Source organism: Coenobita brevimanus, chromosome 73 (genome assembly GCF_032717465.1).
Source record: "Coenobita brevimanus isolate Jiangsu-jjx chromosome 73, ASM3271746v2, whole genome shotgun sequence".
NCBI classification, from domain to species: domain Eukaryota; kingdom Metazoa; phylum Arthropoda; class Malacostraca; order Decapoda; family Coenobitidae; genus Coenobita; species Coenobita brevimanus.
In genome coordinates this window covers 21,078,757-21,098,012 of record NC_137026.1, presented here as the reverse complement: position 1 = coordinate 21,098,012, position 19,256 = coordinate 21,078,757, and the positions used below count along the sequence as shown (strand labels likewise).

Below are 19,256 nucleotides of genomic sequence, written 5' to 3'. Positions count from 1 at the left end.
ATCAGTGCTGTATGTACCATTTATAAACAGCCTCTTCTAGATTCTTGTCCAATGGCATTTTTAGAGTTTTTCTTTTATTTTCACCACAGTCACTGTTTGTAACATCAAATTTTAAAGCAAACTGTCTAATTTTATCTTTGTTTTTCTTGATGTCCGACTCAGTTTGTTTGCCGATACCAAACTCGTTCACGAGTTTTCCTGGAGGAACACCAGCCTCTAGTTTATCCAGTATTTTCACTTTATCTGCAATACTTAGTGTTACATGCTTTTAACACCTTTATTCATTGCAGAAGCTACGCTTGCATTAAGGGACATGGTAAGGAGGATTAACTTTTGAAATACAGCGTAAAAATATAAATGGTTGGTGAACTAATTGATGGTACGAATGCTAGCGTGTGTTTAAACAGGCGCCCATGTTGCGATCTAGCGTGGTCCGAGACTAAACGAATGACGATCGCTTCCCGCGCCGATACTGAAAATGACTTTAGAATTACTTTCAACATATTTTTGGAGCTTATTACAGTAATCCCTCTAATATCCGGACGCCCAATAACCGAACATCCCCACTAACCGAACCTTATCGTCCTGGGATCAAACATTCCCAAAATGGTCCGAAAATCCAAAAAAATTGGAAAAAAAAATCGATTTTTTGCCGTCCGTAATTTGAACTTGCCGCGCGCCGCGTGAGAGCATTGTTTTGGTTCGTCATTCCTCCGACGTCCGATAGAGCGCCGCTGCATCCTCCCCACTTCCCGCCTGTCTCTCACCGCGACAAGACCTACGCTCTTCGTCATGGCTGCCCACGTGCTCGCTTTTGTGGTGGTGCCGTACTTGCTGCAAGGCCTCCTGCTGCTCTCTGCCCTACTCTTAGTGTGTGTGATGATGGCCCCGCCTCCTGAGAAAAGGAAGAGAGTGGTGTTGACTCTGGAGAAGAAACGGGAGATATTGGAGAAGGTTGATGCGGGTTGGTCTTCCTCTCGCATTCTCCGCGAGTTCAACCTGGCCCGGTCGACTTTGTTTGATATCAAGCGTTCCCGAGACAAGCTCATGCAGTACACGGCTGACTTCTCGTCGAGAAGCAAACGCAACGTGGAGAGGAAGGTTATGTTTACTCCCAAGTATGCAGAGATCGACCGCTCCACGTTGATTTGGTATCGACAGCAACGTGCAGCTGGTGTGATGGTACGGAACGGAGCTGAAGGCTGCTGCTGAGAAGTTTGCAAGGCTTCACGACGCCCTAGACTTCAAGGCATCCGAGGGTTGGCTCTTCGCGTTCAAGCTGCGACATGGCCTTACTAACCGTAAAGCACATGGCGAAGCATTGGACGCTAACGAGGATGGAGTGGACGAGTTTCGGCACAAGGTGAAAGGCTTGATCGACAGGGAGGGGCCTCACTCTCGGTCAAGTCTATAACGCTGACGAAACTGGCCTATTCTATCGCTCGGTGCCAACAAACACTCTCGCCGATGAGACGGAGAAGCGTGTACCTGGCCGCAAGCTTTCTAAGAACGGATATCTGCTTTGTGTTGTGCCAATGCTAACGGCATGCACCGGCTTAAGCCCGTTATTGTTGGCCGTGCAAAGCAGCCTCGGGTGCTTTCGTGGGGTGATGGATGTCCTTCCTGTCGTATGGTACCATTCTTTGAAAGCATGGTTCACAGCTGTGATTTTCAAAGACTGGTTTCACCATCACTTCGTCCAAGGAGGTCATACATTACCAGACGAAGACACTGGGAATTCCTCGCGACCAGGTAAAGGCTCTCCTTCTCCTCGACAATGCACCTGCCCACCCGTGCGACAAGGACTTGGTTGTTGAGAATGGCCGTATTAGGTGCATGTTTCTGCCACCTAATACGACTGCTCTCATTCAACCAATGGACCAAGGAGTGATCGTGGCAACAAAGCGCCTGTACCGTCGGGAAGTTCCTGGACGAGGTGATGGTGGTTCTCGAGGACGAGGACGAGCGCAGGGAAGGACGTGACACTCGAGGCAAGCGGACTTTGGAAAACCTTCGCCGCTACAACATCAAGTCTGCGCTGTACAACTGGGCTAGTGCATGGAAGGAAGTCCCTGTGAAAACTCTTGAAAATGGTTGGTCTCGTCTGCTTCTCGGAACAGATGTGGAGTACGATTTCCTAGGGTTTGACGTGGATGACTTCCATGCACGGCTACGTACGCACGGCGACGATGTTGATGTGGATGATGTTCGTGAGTGGTTGGACGACGACGAGGGCGATCCTGGGTATCAGACGTTGTCTGATATCGAGATCGCGTCTTCGGTTGCTGGTGTCAGTCCCGAACTTGAAGATTCCGACGACGAAGGCGATGATGATGCAGACTCCGCCCAGCAGGACACTACCCAGCCATCCCCAAGCTGAGTGCACTCCGGGAACATCTAGAGTTCGTCCTAGACTACCTGGAACACCCGGACTGCGACAGGGAGATGGGGCCCTTGGGACTCGTGGAGGAAGTGCGTGCTTTCCGGCAGTGCATCATCAATCGCCAGAATCGTCGGTCCTTGCGTCAGTCAACGATTGACAGTTTTTTCAGGCCCGTGACCCCCGCTGTGCCAAGCCCTGGTTCCACTCCGTTGCCTCCCCAAGACAGGCCCTCATGCTCCGAGCCACAGCCCAGCACATCAGCTACAGTGGAGTCACCGCTCGACGTGAGTTTGCGGCTGTCTTCAGAGTCTTCTGTAGGCACGCCATCACCACTACCCACCGATGCACCCCTTGGACGCCTGCCAGTGATACTCTCGGGCTCTGACAGTGAATAAACAGCAAGAACTTCTCCACTAGACCACACGGGAATTTTGAGTGTTGTGCAGTGAAAAAAACGGTGTGTTGTGTTAAGGTTTTCAAGTTGGGAGAAAAGACTAAGTAGAAAAGAAATTTAACGTAACTAACCTTCTTTGTTTTGGCTTTGGAAACTTAAAAAAACTTGGGAAAAGTTAATGTGCAACACTTAAATTTAATGGAACATTATTTGGACTAAAGTGAACACTGTGAAAAGAACGGACTTCTGTGTGTTAGTGACTAAGTTCAGTGCAAGACTTCAGGAAGAGTGTAGTGCAAGTGCTTCAGGAAATCGTTCTCTTACTGTCAGAGTCCGAGAGGAGGCGGTTATTCATCGAGGTGGCCAGGGACTTGCTGTAAGTAGCCAAAATGTTTCATGTTGTACTATTTTCCATACTATATTTACCAGAATGTTTCATATTGTATTTTTTCCCATACTATACTTACCAGAAAGTGTCATACTGTACTTCTTTCCATACTAAACTTACCTCATGCATGTGCAGTAGGAATGTGTTTTTCAGAGTTCGGTTAGGTTCGGTTAGGTTAGGTTCGGTTAGAGTCCATAAGTACCAGAATGTTTATTAATGTATGAACATACTTCTAAACCCACATTTTATGTGTCTATTGCATTTATTTCAGTCATTTATGTGCCTTATTGGTGTGATTTGGGTGTTAAATAGGTGCTATGCATGTCCGGAGGGAGTTGTATAGGTGTTTCTCTGTGTTAGGGTCCGTAAGTACAAGTCCATAAGCTGGGGCCCAATATCCGGACAAAACCAATATCCGAACCTACCGATGGCTCTATTGATCCGGATATTGGAGTGATTACTGTATTTTTAAATTTTGTCCGAATTAACAGAAATCCGGATCAAACGGGTCCGGACCAAAGAGGTTCTACTGTATATATAGTGGTATTAGGCATGGAAGGGGAGGAGGGGTGTCTGTCATACCATTTGCTGTCACGCACTAAGGCCAGACTCAAATAACGTTGCGCAAATGTGAGGAAAACCATGTCCGTATATATATATACGTACTTGGCAGTTAGGGTAATACTGCATGAGTTAGTCCGTATATATTCGGACTCGGCAGTTTTGAAGTGGTTCATCCGTATATATACAGGCACATCATGGAACAGGTTAAGGTGATGAGCGTAATCAATGTGTAAAGGTTCTATTGTGCTTATGCATGGATAATCGTAGTCATTGTGTTATGTTTATTTTCTCTTCAAATTCTATAATTTTATCTCAGATTGACTACTGACATCTATTTCTGTAACATTACAGTTCATTTAACCAGTATCATCTAAGCAGTCATCAGTACTGTACAAACATCTTATTATTCCTGGAGACAGAAATTGTGCCATCAGAGCACACTGTAAATATCTGTTCCTGTAAAAAAAAAAAAAAAAAAAAAAAAAATGCTTCAGGAACAACTACTGTGCCTTTAATCTTCTGCAGCAGCTGAATTTATGTGTGCTTGATTACTGGTGTAACATTTTTTAAGGAATGGACTGCTGGTCCACTAACCAAGGACTTGAACTTTTTTTTTTTTTTTTTTTTTTTTTTTTTTTTTTTTCATGTGTATATGATGGGGAGGGTCAATGATAGTCCTTTTCCTAGGGCAGAGTTTGATTTATTTAATTTTCTTGACTCAGTGGCATACACATGTTCATGAAAAGGGGGGTCACATGATGGAGGGAGCCAAAATTCACAAGTCTCAAGATAAGGCTATGTAAAAGGATTGTGCATGCCATTTTTAGGATGACTAGTGAGAAGGGGGTGGGGGGTGGGGGGCACTATCATCATGACAACTGTTTTTGTTCAGGGAAGTTAGTGCCATCATTATGATAACATCCAGGGCATGGAGGTCATTACAGGTATGAGATTTGATGACTGTTTATTGAGTACCAGTTTCATGAGATACATGATAATACAACCGTAGGTGATTTTAGGAATTGATTATTTTAGGTGCAAATTATTGTTGACTAAAAGTTCGTTAATAGAAATAACTTAATTCCATGTCATGAAAAGAAACAAGGAAATTATGCTAAAAAATATAGCTGGGGTTTCTGAGAGCTAATGCCGAACAGTTGAATTTCACATGATATACAGTAGCTGAATTTATCAGTATGGTGAATATGCAAATGATAATCCTCATCAGAAGCCAGCTTCATTATGCTACTTCTTCTGCACTGTTTTTTCCCACTTGTTACAATTTATTGGCAAATGCAATCCTACGTTGTCCTATGAGCAGTGTAGGAGCCCAAGGCTAGGCAAGTTGGTCCTGACATTTAAGATGAGAGTGACCAGCCTCACTCATCCCTGAGAGGCATTATGTGTGCAATAAACCCCAGCCACCCCTTGGATATAAACCTTCACTGGCTTAATCCAATTGGAGTGCCATAATTACCCACTAAACCTCCAGTTGCCAAAAAAATTTTATACGAGTATGGTTACCACCCAACATGGTAAATGGTTTCTTGGTGTGCAGGAGACCATTTGGCTTGTCACCCAGTGTAGAGTCACCCACAGGCAGAAGGAAGAGGAAAGAATGAAGGAAAGAAAGACAGAAGAAGGAGCATAAAGTCATGTGTAGGCAGAAGGAAGAGGAAAGAATGAAGGAAAGAAAGACAGAAGAGGATGGAAGGAAAGAAGGATGGAGGAGAGGAAAGGGCAGACACCCGAGAGCAGCACTACATTGAGTGAGTGGATGGTGAGTGCCCCCACCTACCACAAAGATTCGTCATCTAATCCACTGCTGCCCCCTGAGGAGGGTAGGAGCCAAGGGCTAGACAAGTTGGTCCTGATATTTACGATGAGAGTAACCAGCCTCACGTATCCGTGAGTGGCATTACATGAGCTGTAAACCCCAACCATCCATTGGATATAAACCTGCACCGGCTCAATATGATTGAAGCACCTTAATTATCCACTAAACCACCAGGCTTCATATTTCAGTTATATGGTTACCACCCGGCGTAGTAAATGGCTTCCTGGTGTACAGGAGACCATTTTGGCTTGTCACTCAGTGTAGAGTCACTCATAGACAGAAGGAAGAGGAAGCAATGAAGAAAAGAAAGACAGAAGAGGAAGGAAGGAAGAGAGGAATGGGCAGGCACCCAGGAGCAACACTACATCGAGTAAGTGGGTGGTGAGCCACATTACATAATACATTTTATCCTTTGAGTTGTGACATCTGAAAAATGCATACTAGAAGTAAACCTGCAGTCAGTATTGTGAGGGCTATTGTTATTGTTCACTTTATCTATAGTATTTTCATGCATCAGTGCTGCTGCGAAGGTCAGAGACTGTTCCTTCTACCTTTACAAGGATGACCCAAAGGAGACAGAATGCTTCAAACCTTCACACCCACCCCAGAAGCTTTTTACTGACAAAATTGTCTTCTTCGTTGCTGGAATCATACAACCACTGTCACATGTAGGAGCAGGGGAATACTGTATAAGGATTTAATAAGTACATTTGATACTCAGTATGTTATCCCAAGTCATAGCCATTTGTCAAGAACTTTGCTTGAAAACAAGTCATAAGAGCTTCAACACAGTGCTATCTCTTTAATGAAACTTGTCCCAAACATTAAAATTACTGTAGGTATCTGGAGTAACAGACAGATGTGCAGCTTACTAGGAGTGACTGCCCATTTCATACATGACTGGAAGCTACACTCAATAATGTTATCCTGTTTGGGATTTACAGGTTGTCACATCTCAGAGAATATCCTTGCTGACTTTGGGGATGTAGTTGATTTCTTTAAGATCATCAGCAGAGTGTCATGTAATCACAGACAATGCATCAGACATGATTAAAGCTTTCTCCATAGCTGGACTCAAGTCCCTATCAAAAGAACATTATATTCAGCTGGTAGATAGGTCTGACAGAGGTTCAGAGAATGACTCAGAATCATATGGTGAATTTCAAGATGTACAAAACCCTTCTGATGTTGTTTCCTTCCTGAACATGACTGTTTTTCACACACACTGCAGCTTGCTGTATAATATGGAGTGAGGAAAGCTGGATTACTCCAGAAGGTTGTATCAATGGTGTCTGCTGTAGTAGCGAATGTTAGAAAACCTGCTTATGTAACAGATTTGCTAGAGGGGGTGCCCAGACTTCAGACAGCAACACCAGTGCATTGGAATTCTGTAGTATATATGAAAGTCTTTACTGGAAATTCCTGAAGAAAAGTTGGACAAACTAGAGACCACCGTATTTAAGCTTGCTTATCATGATGGGTCTGTCTGCTGAATTGGTACCAATCTTGGCACCTTTTGCAAATGCAACAAATTTCACACAAAGTCAGAACATTGTCACATCTAGTTATGTCGTACTATGTGTCGTAGGGCTGAAATATGAGTTCAGTAACATGCAATCAAGGTACAGTACAATAGTCACCTTGTACTAAAACTTAAGCAGTCAGTCCAAACTTGACATACACCTTATGAACAGTATGCTGTCTTCTGTTTAGTTTCCTAAGACCCCAGGTTCAGACTTAATATTGGTGCATTAACCCCTCCATGGCCGCCGGTGTCGAATGACATTTAGCCGATAAATGGCCGCAGGTGTCGTTTGAACGTGACCTATAAAAAACTGCAAAAATTTTTGGGAAGTGAACGAACGTTCTAAACGTCTTCACACTGACCTACACTACACTCCCATACACCTCATCAAGAAGTTCAGACCCTGCTGCTGTGATGAGTGGAATTTCAATTTTTTCGCTCCTGGCCATGCCTAAACAAGCACAACTACACCCATTATCTCGACCCAGGCAGAACATGTCATCTTTGTCCTCCCTTGCAAAACACACACAACCACCTGTTTATGATTAGGAAGTAATACTGGCACATACAAAAAAGACATGATAATAAATGAATAATACATTCTTGTCTTGGTATCTTTACCTATTTGCTCAGGTTTGCTGTAATGTTTTGGATCATTTGATGCAGTGCAACTTGTAGAAAACTGTGAAATCTTTCGTGAAGTGAACGAAAATCTGGGACATGAGACTGACCTTTACTTCACCCTCTCACATATCATCTGTCAGTTCACCACCTGCTGTCGTGATGAGTGGATGTATGATTTTTTCGCTCGTGGCCATGTCCAGAAACATAAAATTGCACCCATTATCTCGACCCAGACAGAAAATACAGTCTTTTTCCTCCCTTGCAAAACACACACAATCACCCTGTTTACAAGACAGCAATATATATTGTGAATATAACAAGGTCAAATGGTAAAGATAAACGTAAAATGATAGAGAAGAAAACGTGTTATTATGGAAAAAATACGTTTTCCCCTGTCTGTAAACGCACGGTATTTATTTCTGCTTTGTATCTGTATTCATAATTATTAGACTTATTCTTAGTTCTGAATCTGCATTATGATTCTATTTTTATCCATGCTTGTGGTATGGAAGCTCGAAGTTGCGACAACTTCCGTATTGCTAATCGGATCTGACCCTTCACTTTATTCTCCCATGGCAGAGTCTAGCCTTGGAGGATCTGCAGTTTTCTCATTTAGGACTGAAAATTCAACCTCTTCGGTCCCTTTTCCAAGCATGGGCACAACGATAACGTAAAAAATAACTCAAAACTACCATAAACATAATTTATATCAAAAAGGTGAAAAAGTATTCATGACAATTTTTTTTTCCAGTCATTCCTAACATTATGTACTGAAATCATTCGATATCATCATATCTCATATATGCACATCTCAGCACCATTTGCATTGTTTGGGGAGATTTAAAAAAAAAATAACAACGCCTGCCCAGTTGCGTTGTGGCAGCGCCCCTGGGCGGTGGATATCGGTTGCCGATATTTCTGCAACTTCCGCGCTCCATTGCAAGCCACGAAATGCGTCTGGGAAGCTGGGATTTGCACTGTTAGGTGCATCTGAACTTTTGTCTTCAGTATGGCGAGAAAAAAAAAATTATTTTCAAAACTTCAATAAATGGCCCCAGCGTTGGCCTGGCGTGCACGGAAAATTCCGGGCTTTCTGCCACGGAGGGGTTAATAATCAAGGTACCATGGGTCACAAAGGTATTGGTTCACAATATATGTGAAACATTTGGGACCATAGAATGAAGGTCGGTGAAATAGCCTATAATTGTCCGACCGATCACATGTTGGTAGCCCTGATGTCAGGAGGTGTCAAAAATCTCCAGCTAGCAATATCCTCTTTCAGACTTATAGCAAATGTTGTGTTTATATAAACAGACATTGTTCTTACATGATGAGATGTTGGTAAACATCAGCAGTTGTTCGAATGTTTTCTGTAGGCATCGGACCCCCTGTGTACTGATACTTTTGCGACCCATAGTACATATGACTTTACCTGCAGGCTGTTAACACAAAAAAAAAAAAAAAACTGCAACAAAGTACTACATCTGACATAGTAAATTCATTAAAAAAAAAGAGATCCACTCTTCCCCACCCCCAAACACCTAGTCAGCCAGTTCTGCCCACTTCATCACCTGTGGAAGCAGAACTGAAGAACTACTTAGAGAGCCGTTGCACCTTGGAGGGCAGCAACCCACTGCAATTCTGGAAAGCTCATGGGACTTATTACCCAAACCTATCAGAACTAGCCAAGTGCTATCTACAGCTACCACAAATTGACTTAGGACCTCCCCCTAAAAGGTATTAAAGAACACAGAAATCATACTATATCACACTGTTTGTTCATGAAATGCCTTTCATTAATATGAAATCATGTTTCCCTTGTTTTCCAGGACCAGTCGGATGCGTTTTGGCATGGAATCACGTAGATCTCTAAAATAATCTAAGGACATTTCCATGCACCAACCATTTGTCTGTTCAGACTTGAGGTTGACAAGATGCTTAACAGTCGGCACAGTGTAAGCAGGGTCATATCGACTACAGGGGGCAGGGCGACGAACCTTGTCAGAAGGCACCTGGAACACTTTATTGTGCTTTCATCGGACAACATTATTTTTTCTCCACTCATCCAATGTCCAGTGTGCGTACTTCTTGGCAGACTGAATGTGCTGCTTCTTCATGCGGTCAATGAGAAGTGATTTCTTGGTTTCGGCACAGCTTACCAAACCCAGCTCCTTCAGCAAGCGGTGTTGGATAGTTCGAATTGAGACGTCTTGTAACAGCTGGGAATGCATTCTCTTCAATTCTGCTGCTGTCAGTCGAGGATTCTTGATTACTTCCCTTTTCAGAAGCGTATCTGTACCTCTGGAAGTTGTCCTCTTCTTTCCATCGCCATGCTTGTGCTTTGGTACGACGTCAGGTGGTAGGCCACGCGCTGCAGCAAGAATCTTCGTGACAGTCGGCTTTGCGCGTCCAGTACATTCACAAATCGTGTCAATAGGGACATTATCCTGCCTCCATGCAGTGATACGGACCCTCTCATCCCTTGAGCAGTACCTTCCAGGCATGACAACTCGACTCTAGGAAAATAGCAGGGCAAACAGTAATGCATACAAAAAAAGACGGAGGTGCAAGCTAGGAGCGATGGGAACATATACTCCCACTCTTGCTTCTGGGCAAGCACTGACATGCTGAGTGTTTCACCACCTCCCGCCAACACCAGAGGTGTTGCCAGTTACTTCTTGCCTAAAAAATTCACTTGGTAGAGGTGTAAACACAAAGCAAAGACAGAGTACTCTCCCGTAGCAATTCTGTGTGTAGGTCCTAAGTCAATTTGCGGTGGGTGTAAGTGTTCTAGCCTCCTCCGTTCCAGTGGAGTGCACATTTTGTATTGGAATGAAGATATGCAGGAGTGAATGTTGTAGGCTTATTGATATGACTTTTGAGATGTTGGTGTTCATTAAGAATAATGGACATATGTCAGAGGCACAATAGTATCAGTAGGCTCTGTGGGTGGAGAGGTACAGTAATTGCATTTTTTAAAATGTTATACATACAAAAGTATTTCTTTTCTCAAGATACCATTTTTCAGTTTGTTTACCAGTAGCTTGTAGTTTTAATGCTCTTACATAAATTGATCCAAAATCTATTTCAGTTGCCTTTCATCATCAGTTCTTTTTTAGCCACATCACCATGAACTTTGAAATAGCTGCACAATATCACCATTTTGCTTCACATAAATGTAGCATTATTAAGAGTTATTTAAGAGGAGCCTGTGGAGTCACATGGAGAGACAGGCTGACGAATGAGGATATAAAGGAGCATTGTGGTGTTGATGTGGATGTGATAGGAAGCGTTATGAGGAACACACTGAGGTGGTTTGGCCATGTGGAGAGGATGGAGGGTGAAAGACTGACGAAGAGAGTGTATGTGAGTGAGGTGGAGGGGGGAAGAGGGAGGGGGAGGCCGAGGATGAGATGGAGGGATGGGGTGGAGAGGTATATGAGAGAGGGGGGTATGAGTTGGGAGCAGGGCAGTGAAATGGCGGGGACAGGGCGACTTGGAGGCAATTTGTTTGTGGCCACCCCAAACGGGATTGAGGCGTCTGGCAATAGATAGATAGATAGATATTAAGGGATATCATTAAAGCTCTGAAGAATAAAAGTGAAGCCTACAAGATGAGACTGTGTGAAACTTGGGTTAGTATGATATGTTGTTACTGTTGTAACTAGCCTACTAGGAAAACACAAACTAATATGTCTACTGCTGTACTTAGGATACATTTGATATCCCAGTACAGAATACTGGCATCAGTCATGAAGTCATTAACATTGCATAACTAGTACGGTGCTAGGCTGACCTATACCGGATGTTATTTTTTTTATGAAGAGTATTCTTGAATGCATTCACGAATACATTCATAAGGTATTCACGTTTGCATTCAGTTTCACAGTACAGTATTTCTTTGTATTCGTATTCTTATTCTCAGAAATTTGAAATATTCTTATTCAAATGCTTAACTCTTTGTATTTACTTCATCCCTGATTTCCCATCAGACGGACCAGACAAGATTGCAGGCTGAGTTAGACTTTATCCAGGGTCAGCAGCAGGAGTTGGAGCAACTAATAGAACCTCTGGAAGCTGCTGCTGCTGCTACTACCCCAGCCCAACACCAGGGCGATCGGCAGCGAGAGAACATGCACTTACTTGCTCAGGTCAGACACACTGTGCATCCCGCCCGCAGTTCCTTGTGGAAGGGGTGTATGTGATCGTTGGCATTTATTTATTTTATTTATTTATTGTGAGTCTATGCATTCATTATCTGTTGAACCAACGGACGGATGATCTTCAAACTTTGCACACAGGTATGACACACTGAGGAAGTGATTCTATTTTGGTGAAAATGTCCTATGGTTAAGGGCCTTGAATTAGACTGTGAAAGGTCAAATTGAAGGTCATCCATATTTTGAAGCTTGAAATCAGCCAAGTGGTGAGAGATAGACACATAATTACCATTGTAATCTCTGCTCAGAAGGCATATATGAAGATCCTTTTGACACCATCAGATTTGACCTTTGGTGACCTTGAAATGTCAGACTCAAGGTCATGCAAATTCTGAGGCTTGAAAACAGCCAAATGGTGAGAGATAGATGCATGTTTACTCTTAATCACTAATAGAAAATTATATATGGGGATTCTGTTGGCACCATTATATTTGACCTTGGGTGACCTTGAAAGGTCAAAGTCTATCTATCTATCTATTTATTGCCAGACGCCTCAATCCTGTTCGAGGTGACCATAGACAAATCGCCTCCATGTCGCCCTGTCCCTCGCCATTTCACTGCCCTCCTCCCAACTCACACCCCCCTCTCTCACATACCTCTCCATCTCATCCTCGGCCTCCCTCTCCCTCTACCCCACCCCTCCACCTCACTCACATACACTCTTTTCCTCAGTCTTTCACCCTCCATCCTCTCCACATGGCCAAACCACCTCAGTGTATTCATCCTAACGCTTCCTATCACATCCACATCCACACCACAATGCTCCTTTATATCCTCATTTGTCAGCCTGTCTCTCCATGTGACTCCACAGGCTCCTTTTAAGTAACTCATTTCCACTGCTCTCACTCTTGACTTGTGCCCTTCCAACAACGTCCAAGCTTCACTTCCATACGTTAGAGTTGGTATCACAATACTGTCATGTAGTAACTTTTCACTTCCATGCTCACTTCCGTGTTTCTTATCACTGCTTTCAAGGAACCAGCAACCTTTCTTCCTTGCTGTACCATTTCAAGCACTTCACTCTCCAGACCTCCATCTTTACTCGTCACACTGCCCAAGTACTTAAACGTACTCACATTTTCCAATTCCTCACCATCCAACCTCGCTGTACATTCACTGACTTCACCTCTCTCAAAGACCATCACTTTACTCTTCCCTACAATCACCTTTAGATTCTGTTTCTTGCACACTCTCCCAAACTCATCCACCAAGCCTTGCAGCTCCCCTTCGTCTTCACTCAACCACACAGTATCATCTGCAAACAACAGTACAGGGAGTTTCCAAACACTACCCTCTCTCACCGGGGCCACTCCATCATCCACTACCCTACCTTGTACCTCTTTTATTACCCCATCCATATACAGATTGAACAACCATGAAGACATGACACATCCCTGTTTCAACCCAACCTTCAAAGAGAAAAATTCACTTAGTTCACCATCCACACGCACTGCAGCCTTAGCACCATCATATATACAGTGCTCGTCAGAAGTATGGGGCGCCCTGCGTCCCTCCTGAGAAACAAACCTTTCAACATTGAAAAAACATATAAATAATGCATTTTATTTACCTTTAGTGCTTCGTAGGGTAGCCTTTATGTTTCTTCACGGACCTGAGACATCTTGGAAATGAAAGGACGAGGCTCCTGAGGTGCTGGAGGGGTATTTTGTCCCAGGAGTCACGAATGGCGGCTTCCAGCTTAGGCAGAGAGCTCACGTCCTTCCCTTGGAGACTCTTCTTTACGAGGTACCAGAGGTTTTCAATCGGGTTGAGGTCTGGGCTATTTCCTGGCCAGTCTGTCATGAATGATACCTCGCAGTTACGAAGTCAGTTGGTGACCGATTTGGCCTTGTGAGCAGGTGCACTGTCCTGCTGAAACACTCGTGCACCTGTTAGCTCGAAGGAGTCTGGTAAATGATCACACAGAAGCTCCAGGTAAACATCCTGATTCACTCTGAGGTTCTTGGGAAGTACAACAAGCTTCCCCAAACCCTTCCCTGAGAAACAACCCCATACCATGAGTGAATCAGGATGTTTAACTGTGCTTTCTACATACCGTGGGTCAAGTGGGTCACTACCTTTGCATGCTCCTCTGTTACAGGTAACACTAAATGTTGCCTCATCAGACCACAACACTGACAACCGTTGCTCCTCACCCCAATTTAGATATTTAATAGCAAAGGCAAGCCTACGAATTCTCTGGCTGCTAGAGAGAAGAGGCTTTTCACAGGCCTGTGACTTGTGTAACCAAGCTCATGCACCCTACGAGACACTGTTCTCACTGACACCTCACCAAACACTTCTGGGTTGCTCTCCTTAATTTTCCTTGCACTCACACAAGGATTAAACTCCACTGCACGTTTTAAAACATTAACAGACCTTGGGGAAGTTTTCCTAGGCCTACCAGACCTCGGTTTCTTTGTGGGAACTTCGCCACTGTTTTCCTCCCAAAACCGCGCACACCAACGACGCACTGTCGATCGTGCCACACCAACTAATTCACTAATTTCCTTTGTGTGGTGGCCTGCCTCCTTTAGAGCAATGATCTGGGATATGATTTCACTCGATAGTTCACGGGTAGGTGCCATAACAAAGTTTTGAAGGCCAAAACACTGCGGGACACTCGGTAAAAAATGGCGCAATTTGAGAGGGACACTCGGCGGAGTTCCTCTCTCTCAGGCAGCCCGTGGGCGACTGAGGCGGGAACCAACCAGCGCGTCAGAAGGCCTCAGGCTACCGTGACGTCATGCTCGGAGCTCAAACTTATGGCTCAATTCTTACCCCCAAAAATGGGTGATTCTTTTTGGGCCATAAGTATTGCGCGCCCGGCGGACAACGCTGAATACTTCTGACGAGCACTGTACTCTTCACAGCATTCAACAACTTCCCATCTACTCCATATATTCTTAATACTTTCCACAATCCTTGTCTATCCACCCTGTCATATGCTTTCTCCAAATCCATGGAAGCCACATACAACTTCTTTCCCTTCTCTAGAAACTTTTCCACTAAAGATCTAAGAATGAATATCGGATCTACACAACCTCTTCCCTTCCTAAAGTCTCCCTGTTCTTCCCCAACTAATTCCTTTGTTATTTCCCTAACTCTGTCAGTAAGTATCCTACCATACACTTTTCCTGTTATACTGAGAAGACAAATGCCCGTATGATTACCACACACTTCTTTTTCCCCTTTTCCTTTGTACTAGGGAATAATCATACCTGACTTCCAATCCTCCAGAACGTTACCTTCCTCCCAGGCCAATCTGCACATCCTCCACATCCATTCTGCAACCATCTCTCCCCCATGCTTTAACATTTCACCACACACTCCATCAATTCCTGGGGCTTTCCCCAATTTAACTTTCTTCATTGCTTCCACAACTTCTGTCCTATTGATTTCTTCCTGTCTTCTCACCTCCCTCCTTCTCCCAGCCATTCCCCATCCACTTATACTCACATCACTTCCATCCTCTGTGTTCAACAATTCCTTAACCCTTTAACCGCGGGTGTCATCCCAGAATGACATTGCAAAAACTGGACCAAACCGCGGGTGTCATTCTCGAATGTTTGTGAATATTTTGAATACCCCGCGTTTTTTCCATGCACCAATTGTTTCAAGGGAGAGTAGCTATTAAGTTCTTTCATTCCAGCCGACCCCCACCTCCCTCCTCCCACCCCCCGGGCCCCCACCTCCCACCCTCCGGGCCCCTCACCCCACCCCTGACCAACACACATCAGTATCTGTCCAGCTGTGTGAGTGACAACACAGCTGATGTGGCAGTGAAGTGCAGGCAATTACAGTGCCTTTTACCTGCCTCAGTGAACACAGAGTGGGTGTTTATCGTATATGCAGTGTTCATATATGTTTATAGTATTATTATCAGAATGAGGTTGGCATTTGGTAATTGTGTGTGAGCGAAAAATAGCGATTACAACACCGCTGATGTGGCAGTGAAGTGCGGGCAATTACAGTGCCTTTTACCTGCCTCAGTGAACACAGGGTGCGTGTTTATTGTATGTGCAGTGTTCATATATGTTTATAGTATTATTATCAGAATGAGGTTGGCATTTGGTAATGGTGTGTGAACGAAAAATAGTGATTACAACACCGCTGATGTGGCAGTGAAGTGCGGGCAATTACAGTGCCTTTTACCTGCTTCACTGAACACAGAGTGGGTGTTTATCGTATGTGCAGTGTTCATATATGTTTATAGTATTATTATCAGAATGAGATTGGCATTTGGTAATGATGTGTGAGCGAAGGTAATGGTGTGTGAGCGAAAAATAGTGATTTTAGATCGCTCACTTCTAACGGCACTGCCCATCCAGTGATAGTCAACGAAATCATGAAACCTACATCATTGCAAAGCCGAAGGTTAGTACTTTCTACTGGTACCTTATTTTTCGCTCTAGATTTATTCTGTGCAGAGTTATAAAGGTTTAAAGTTTGTTTACATTTTGGCTGAAACCCCCGCGGGAGAGGCCAGTCGGGGCAAAACAGTGCCCGCGGTTAAAGGGTTAAAGTATTCTCTCCATCTGCTCACTTTTTCTCCCTTCTCCACTAGTAATCTACCATTTTTATCTTTCACTCCCCTGCTAACTTCACTTCCACCTTGTCTTACTCTCTTCACCTCTTTCCAGAACATTTTCCTACAGTTCCTCCACTTTACACTCAAATTCCTTCCAAATACCTCATCCAATCTCTTCTTACTCTCTCTTACTAATCTTTTTACCTCTCTCTTTCTCTCTACATATAACTCTCTCTTCCGCCTCTCAACTTCTTCCACGCCCCTATTTCTCATCCATTCATTATATGCTTTCTTCTTTTGTGCCACAGCCTGTCTCACCTCTTCATTCCACCACGCTGTTCCTTGCACCCCCCTCCGTCTTCTCTTCATCCCACACTCAACATCACATGCTGCACATATTTCTTCTGTGAATGTCCTGCACACACCTTCCACGTCCCCCATCTACTCCAATTCATATTTGGCCAGTCGTTCCTCCACTTCTCTCTTATATTCTGCCTTTTTCTCATACTCTTGTAACCTTTCCACTCTCCTTGCAAATATTCCTTCTTCCCGTCCTTCTCTTCTTCTATTACTCCATCTTATTTGGATCTTGAATCTGGTCACCACCAAGTAGTGGTCAGAAAGTCCACTCCCCCAACCTCTATAAGCTCTTGCATCCATTACACATCTTCGCATCTTTTCATCCACCCAACCTTCTCATCACTCGCCATGTATACCTGTGGATCATTTTATGCCTGAAGAGGGTATTGGCTATCACCAACCCTCTCCCAGCACAAATGTCCACTAATGCACTGTCATTCTCATCTATCTCAGCAGGCACACCCCACTCACCAACTATTCCATCCACCTTCACATTTCCAACTTTACCATTCATATCACCGATCAAAAACACTCTCTCATTCCATCCAAACTTTTCCATGCACACTTCCACATTTGTCCAGAACTCTTCTCTCACTCTGCTTGCACGATCTTGCGTTGGTGCATACACGCATACAATCGCCCACATTTGTATTCCGACTTTCAATCTTACCCACACAATCCTTGACCCAACTGATCCATACTCCCCTATGTTCTTCTTCCATCTTTTTCTCGCAACTATACACACTCCTTCTTTTGCCCTCTCATTCTTACCTACTCCTGCACATATACCCCATCCATACTCCCATTCTCTCACACTCTCACCTCTCCATTTAGTTTCAGTTACTCTACATACATCCACTTTTGCACCCTCAAGCACCTGGACAATCTCTCTCTCTTTCACCTCATCATTCGCATCTCTTACATTTCATGTTCCGATTACCCTGTCCTTTGTCCAGTCCTTGGTCGTCATCTTTTGGTCAGTCCTTGTCCAAGGCTTCTTGTTCGTCTTTTCCTGGGAGAGGCACTAACTCTCCGCCAACCCTTTTAGTCGCCTTGTACAACAAACAGGGATACTGGGGGAGTATTCTTGAAAAAAACCCGTACCCCCAGAGGGGTCACATATTTTGACTGCTTAAATCTGTCAAACGGCGAGATATAGGTTGATGGTTACTATTAATCACTATTAGGATGTCATATGTGGAGATTCTTTTGGCACCCTAATATGTGACCTTGAAGGGACAAACTCAGCGATCATATTTCAAAGTTATAAATCTTAGAAATTGCCATTTTGTTTGGTAATACTGTAGTCATAAACTTCATTTAACCCAATTTCCTTTCACCTAAAGTGATTTTGACCCTAATTCAGCTGGTGCAGGCAGGTTGTTGTGACCTCGGGTCACTTTGCTCTAGTTCCTGTGTGTGTGTATTTACCCAGTTGTAGTATATAGGATTTAACTTTTTTTTTTTTTTTTTTTTTTTTTTTTTTCCACCTTTAAACCATACCTCTCCATTTTTTTTTTTTTTTTTCCTGCACCCTTACACCATACCTCTCCATAACTTTATGCACCGTTATGACTGCCATAGTTGATTTTTGTTGTAGCAGAAGAAATTCAGGAGTGCCTTTTGTCCAGATGGTAAAAAAATCTTGGAGAAGGACTGAATGTGCTTGAGGTGATAGTGGTGTTTCAAGGCATAAGAGTGGTGCCAGTGGCTCTTAGCTCCCTCTAGCTCTTCCATGAAACTTTGGAAATCAACCTCAGACAAGAGAGACATAGACTTGGCTGCATGTATTGCCAAAAGGTTATTGCCTTTCAAAGGTTAAAAATTAATCTGCAGAGAATGAAAGATTGATTATGTGATTGATTGATTGATATAGGCATTAAAAATATAATGGGAGCATAACAAGAGGTATTTGCTGCCATTCAATGAGTAAAAGCAGAACCAGGGAAAAATATACTGGTATACATATGTACAAAACTGGAAAGCTTGGAGAATTTACCTTCCCAGTTACTGATTTTGCCCAGATATCTGAAAATGGGGAACGAATGATAGGGACATGCGTTGAGCAAGAGATGGTGATTGGAAATACCTTATTTGAGAAGAAAGATATTTATAAGTATAAAGGGTGAGACAGGAGGGTGGAAGAGTAGTTGATAGAGCATTGATGGACTATGTGGTTGTGTCCAGGAATGTAATAGGAAAATTGCTGGATGTGAGAGTTTTGAGAGGGGAGGGTGGAGGTATGTCTGACCTCTACTCGGTGGAGGGAAAGTTGAGAGTAGGTAAGAGATGAGTGAGAGCTAGGAGAGTTAGGTGTGACAGGGAGGTTTTGAAAGTGAGTGAGTTGGATAAAAGAGAGAAAATGATAGAGCATCAGGAGAAATTGAAAGATGAGTGGAATGCAGTGAAAGATCAGGAGAATGGCAGTGT

The 19,256-nt window shown here is 43.6% G+C and overlaps 1 protein-coding gene across 1 annotated transcript in view; it reads left to right on the top strand.

Moving 5' to 3' along the window:
• Positions 1 to 19,256, top strand: part of LOC145407504 (uncharacterized) — a 95,297-nt gene that overhangs the window by 56,821 nt on the left and 19,220 nt on the right. Inside the window, exon 6 of the mRNA XM_080278431.1 lies at positions 11,708 to 11,866. Coding sequence (XP_080134557.1) covers positions 11,708 to 11,866 — 159 coding nt within the window. The remainder of the gene's footprint in view (positions 1 to 11,707; positions 11,867 to 19,256) is intronic.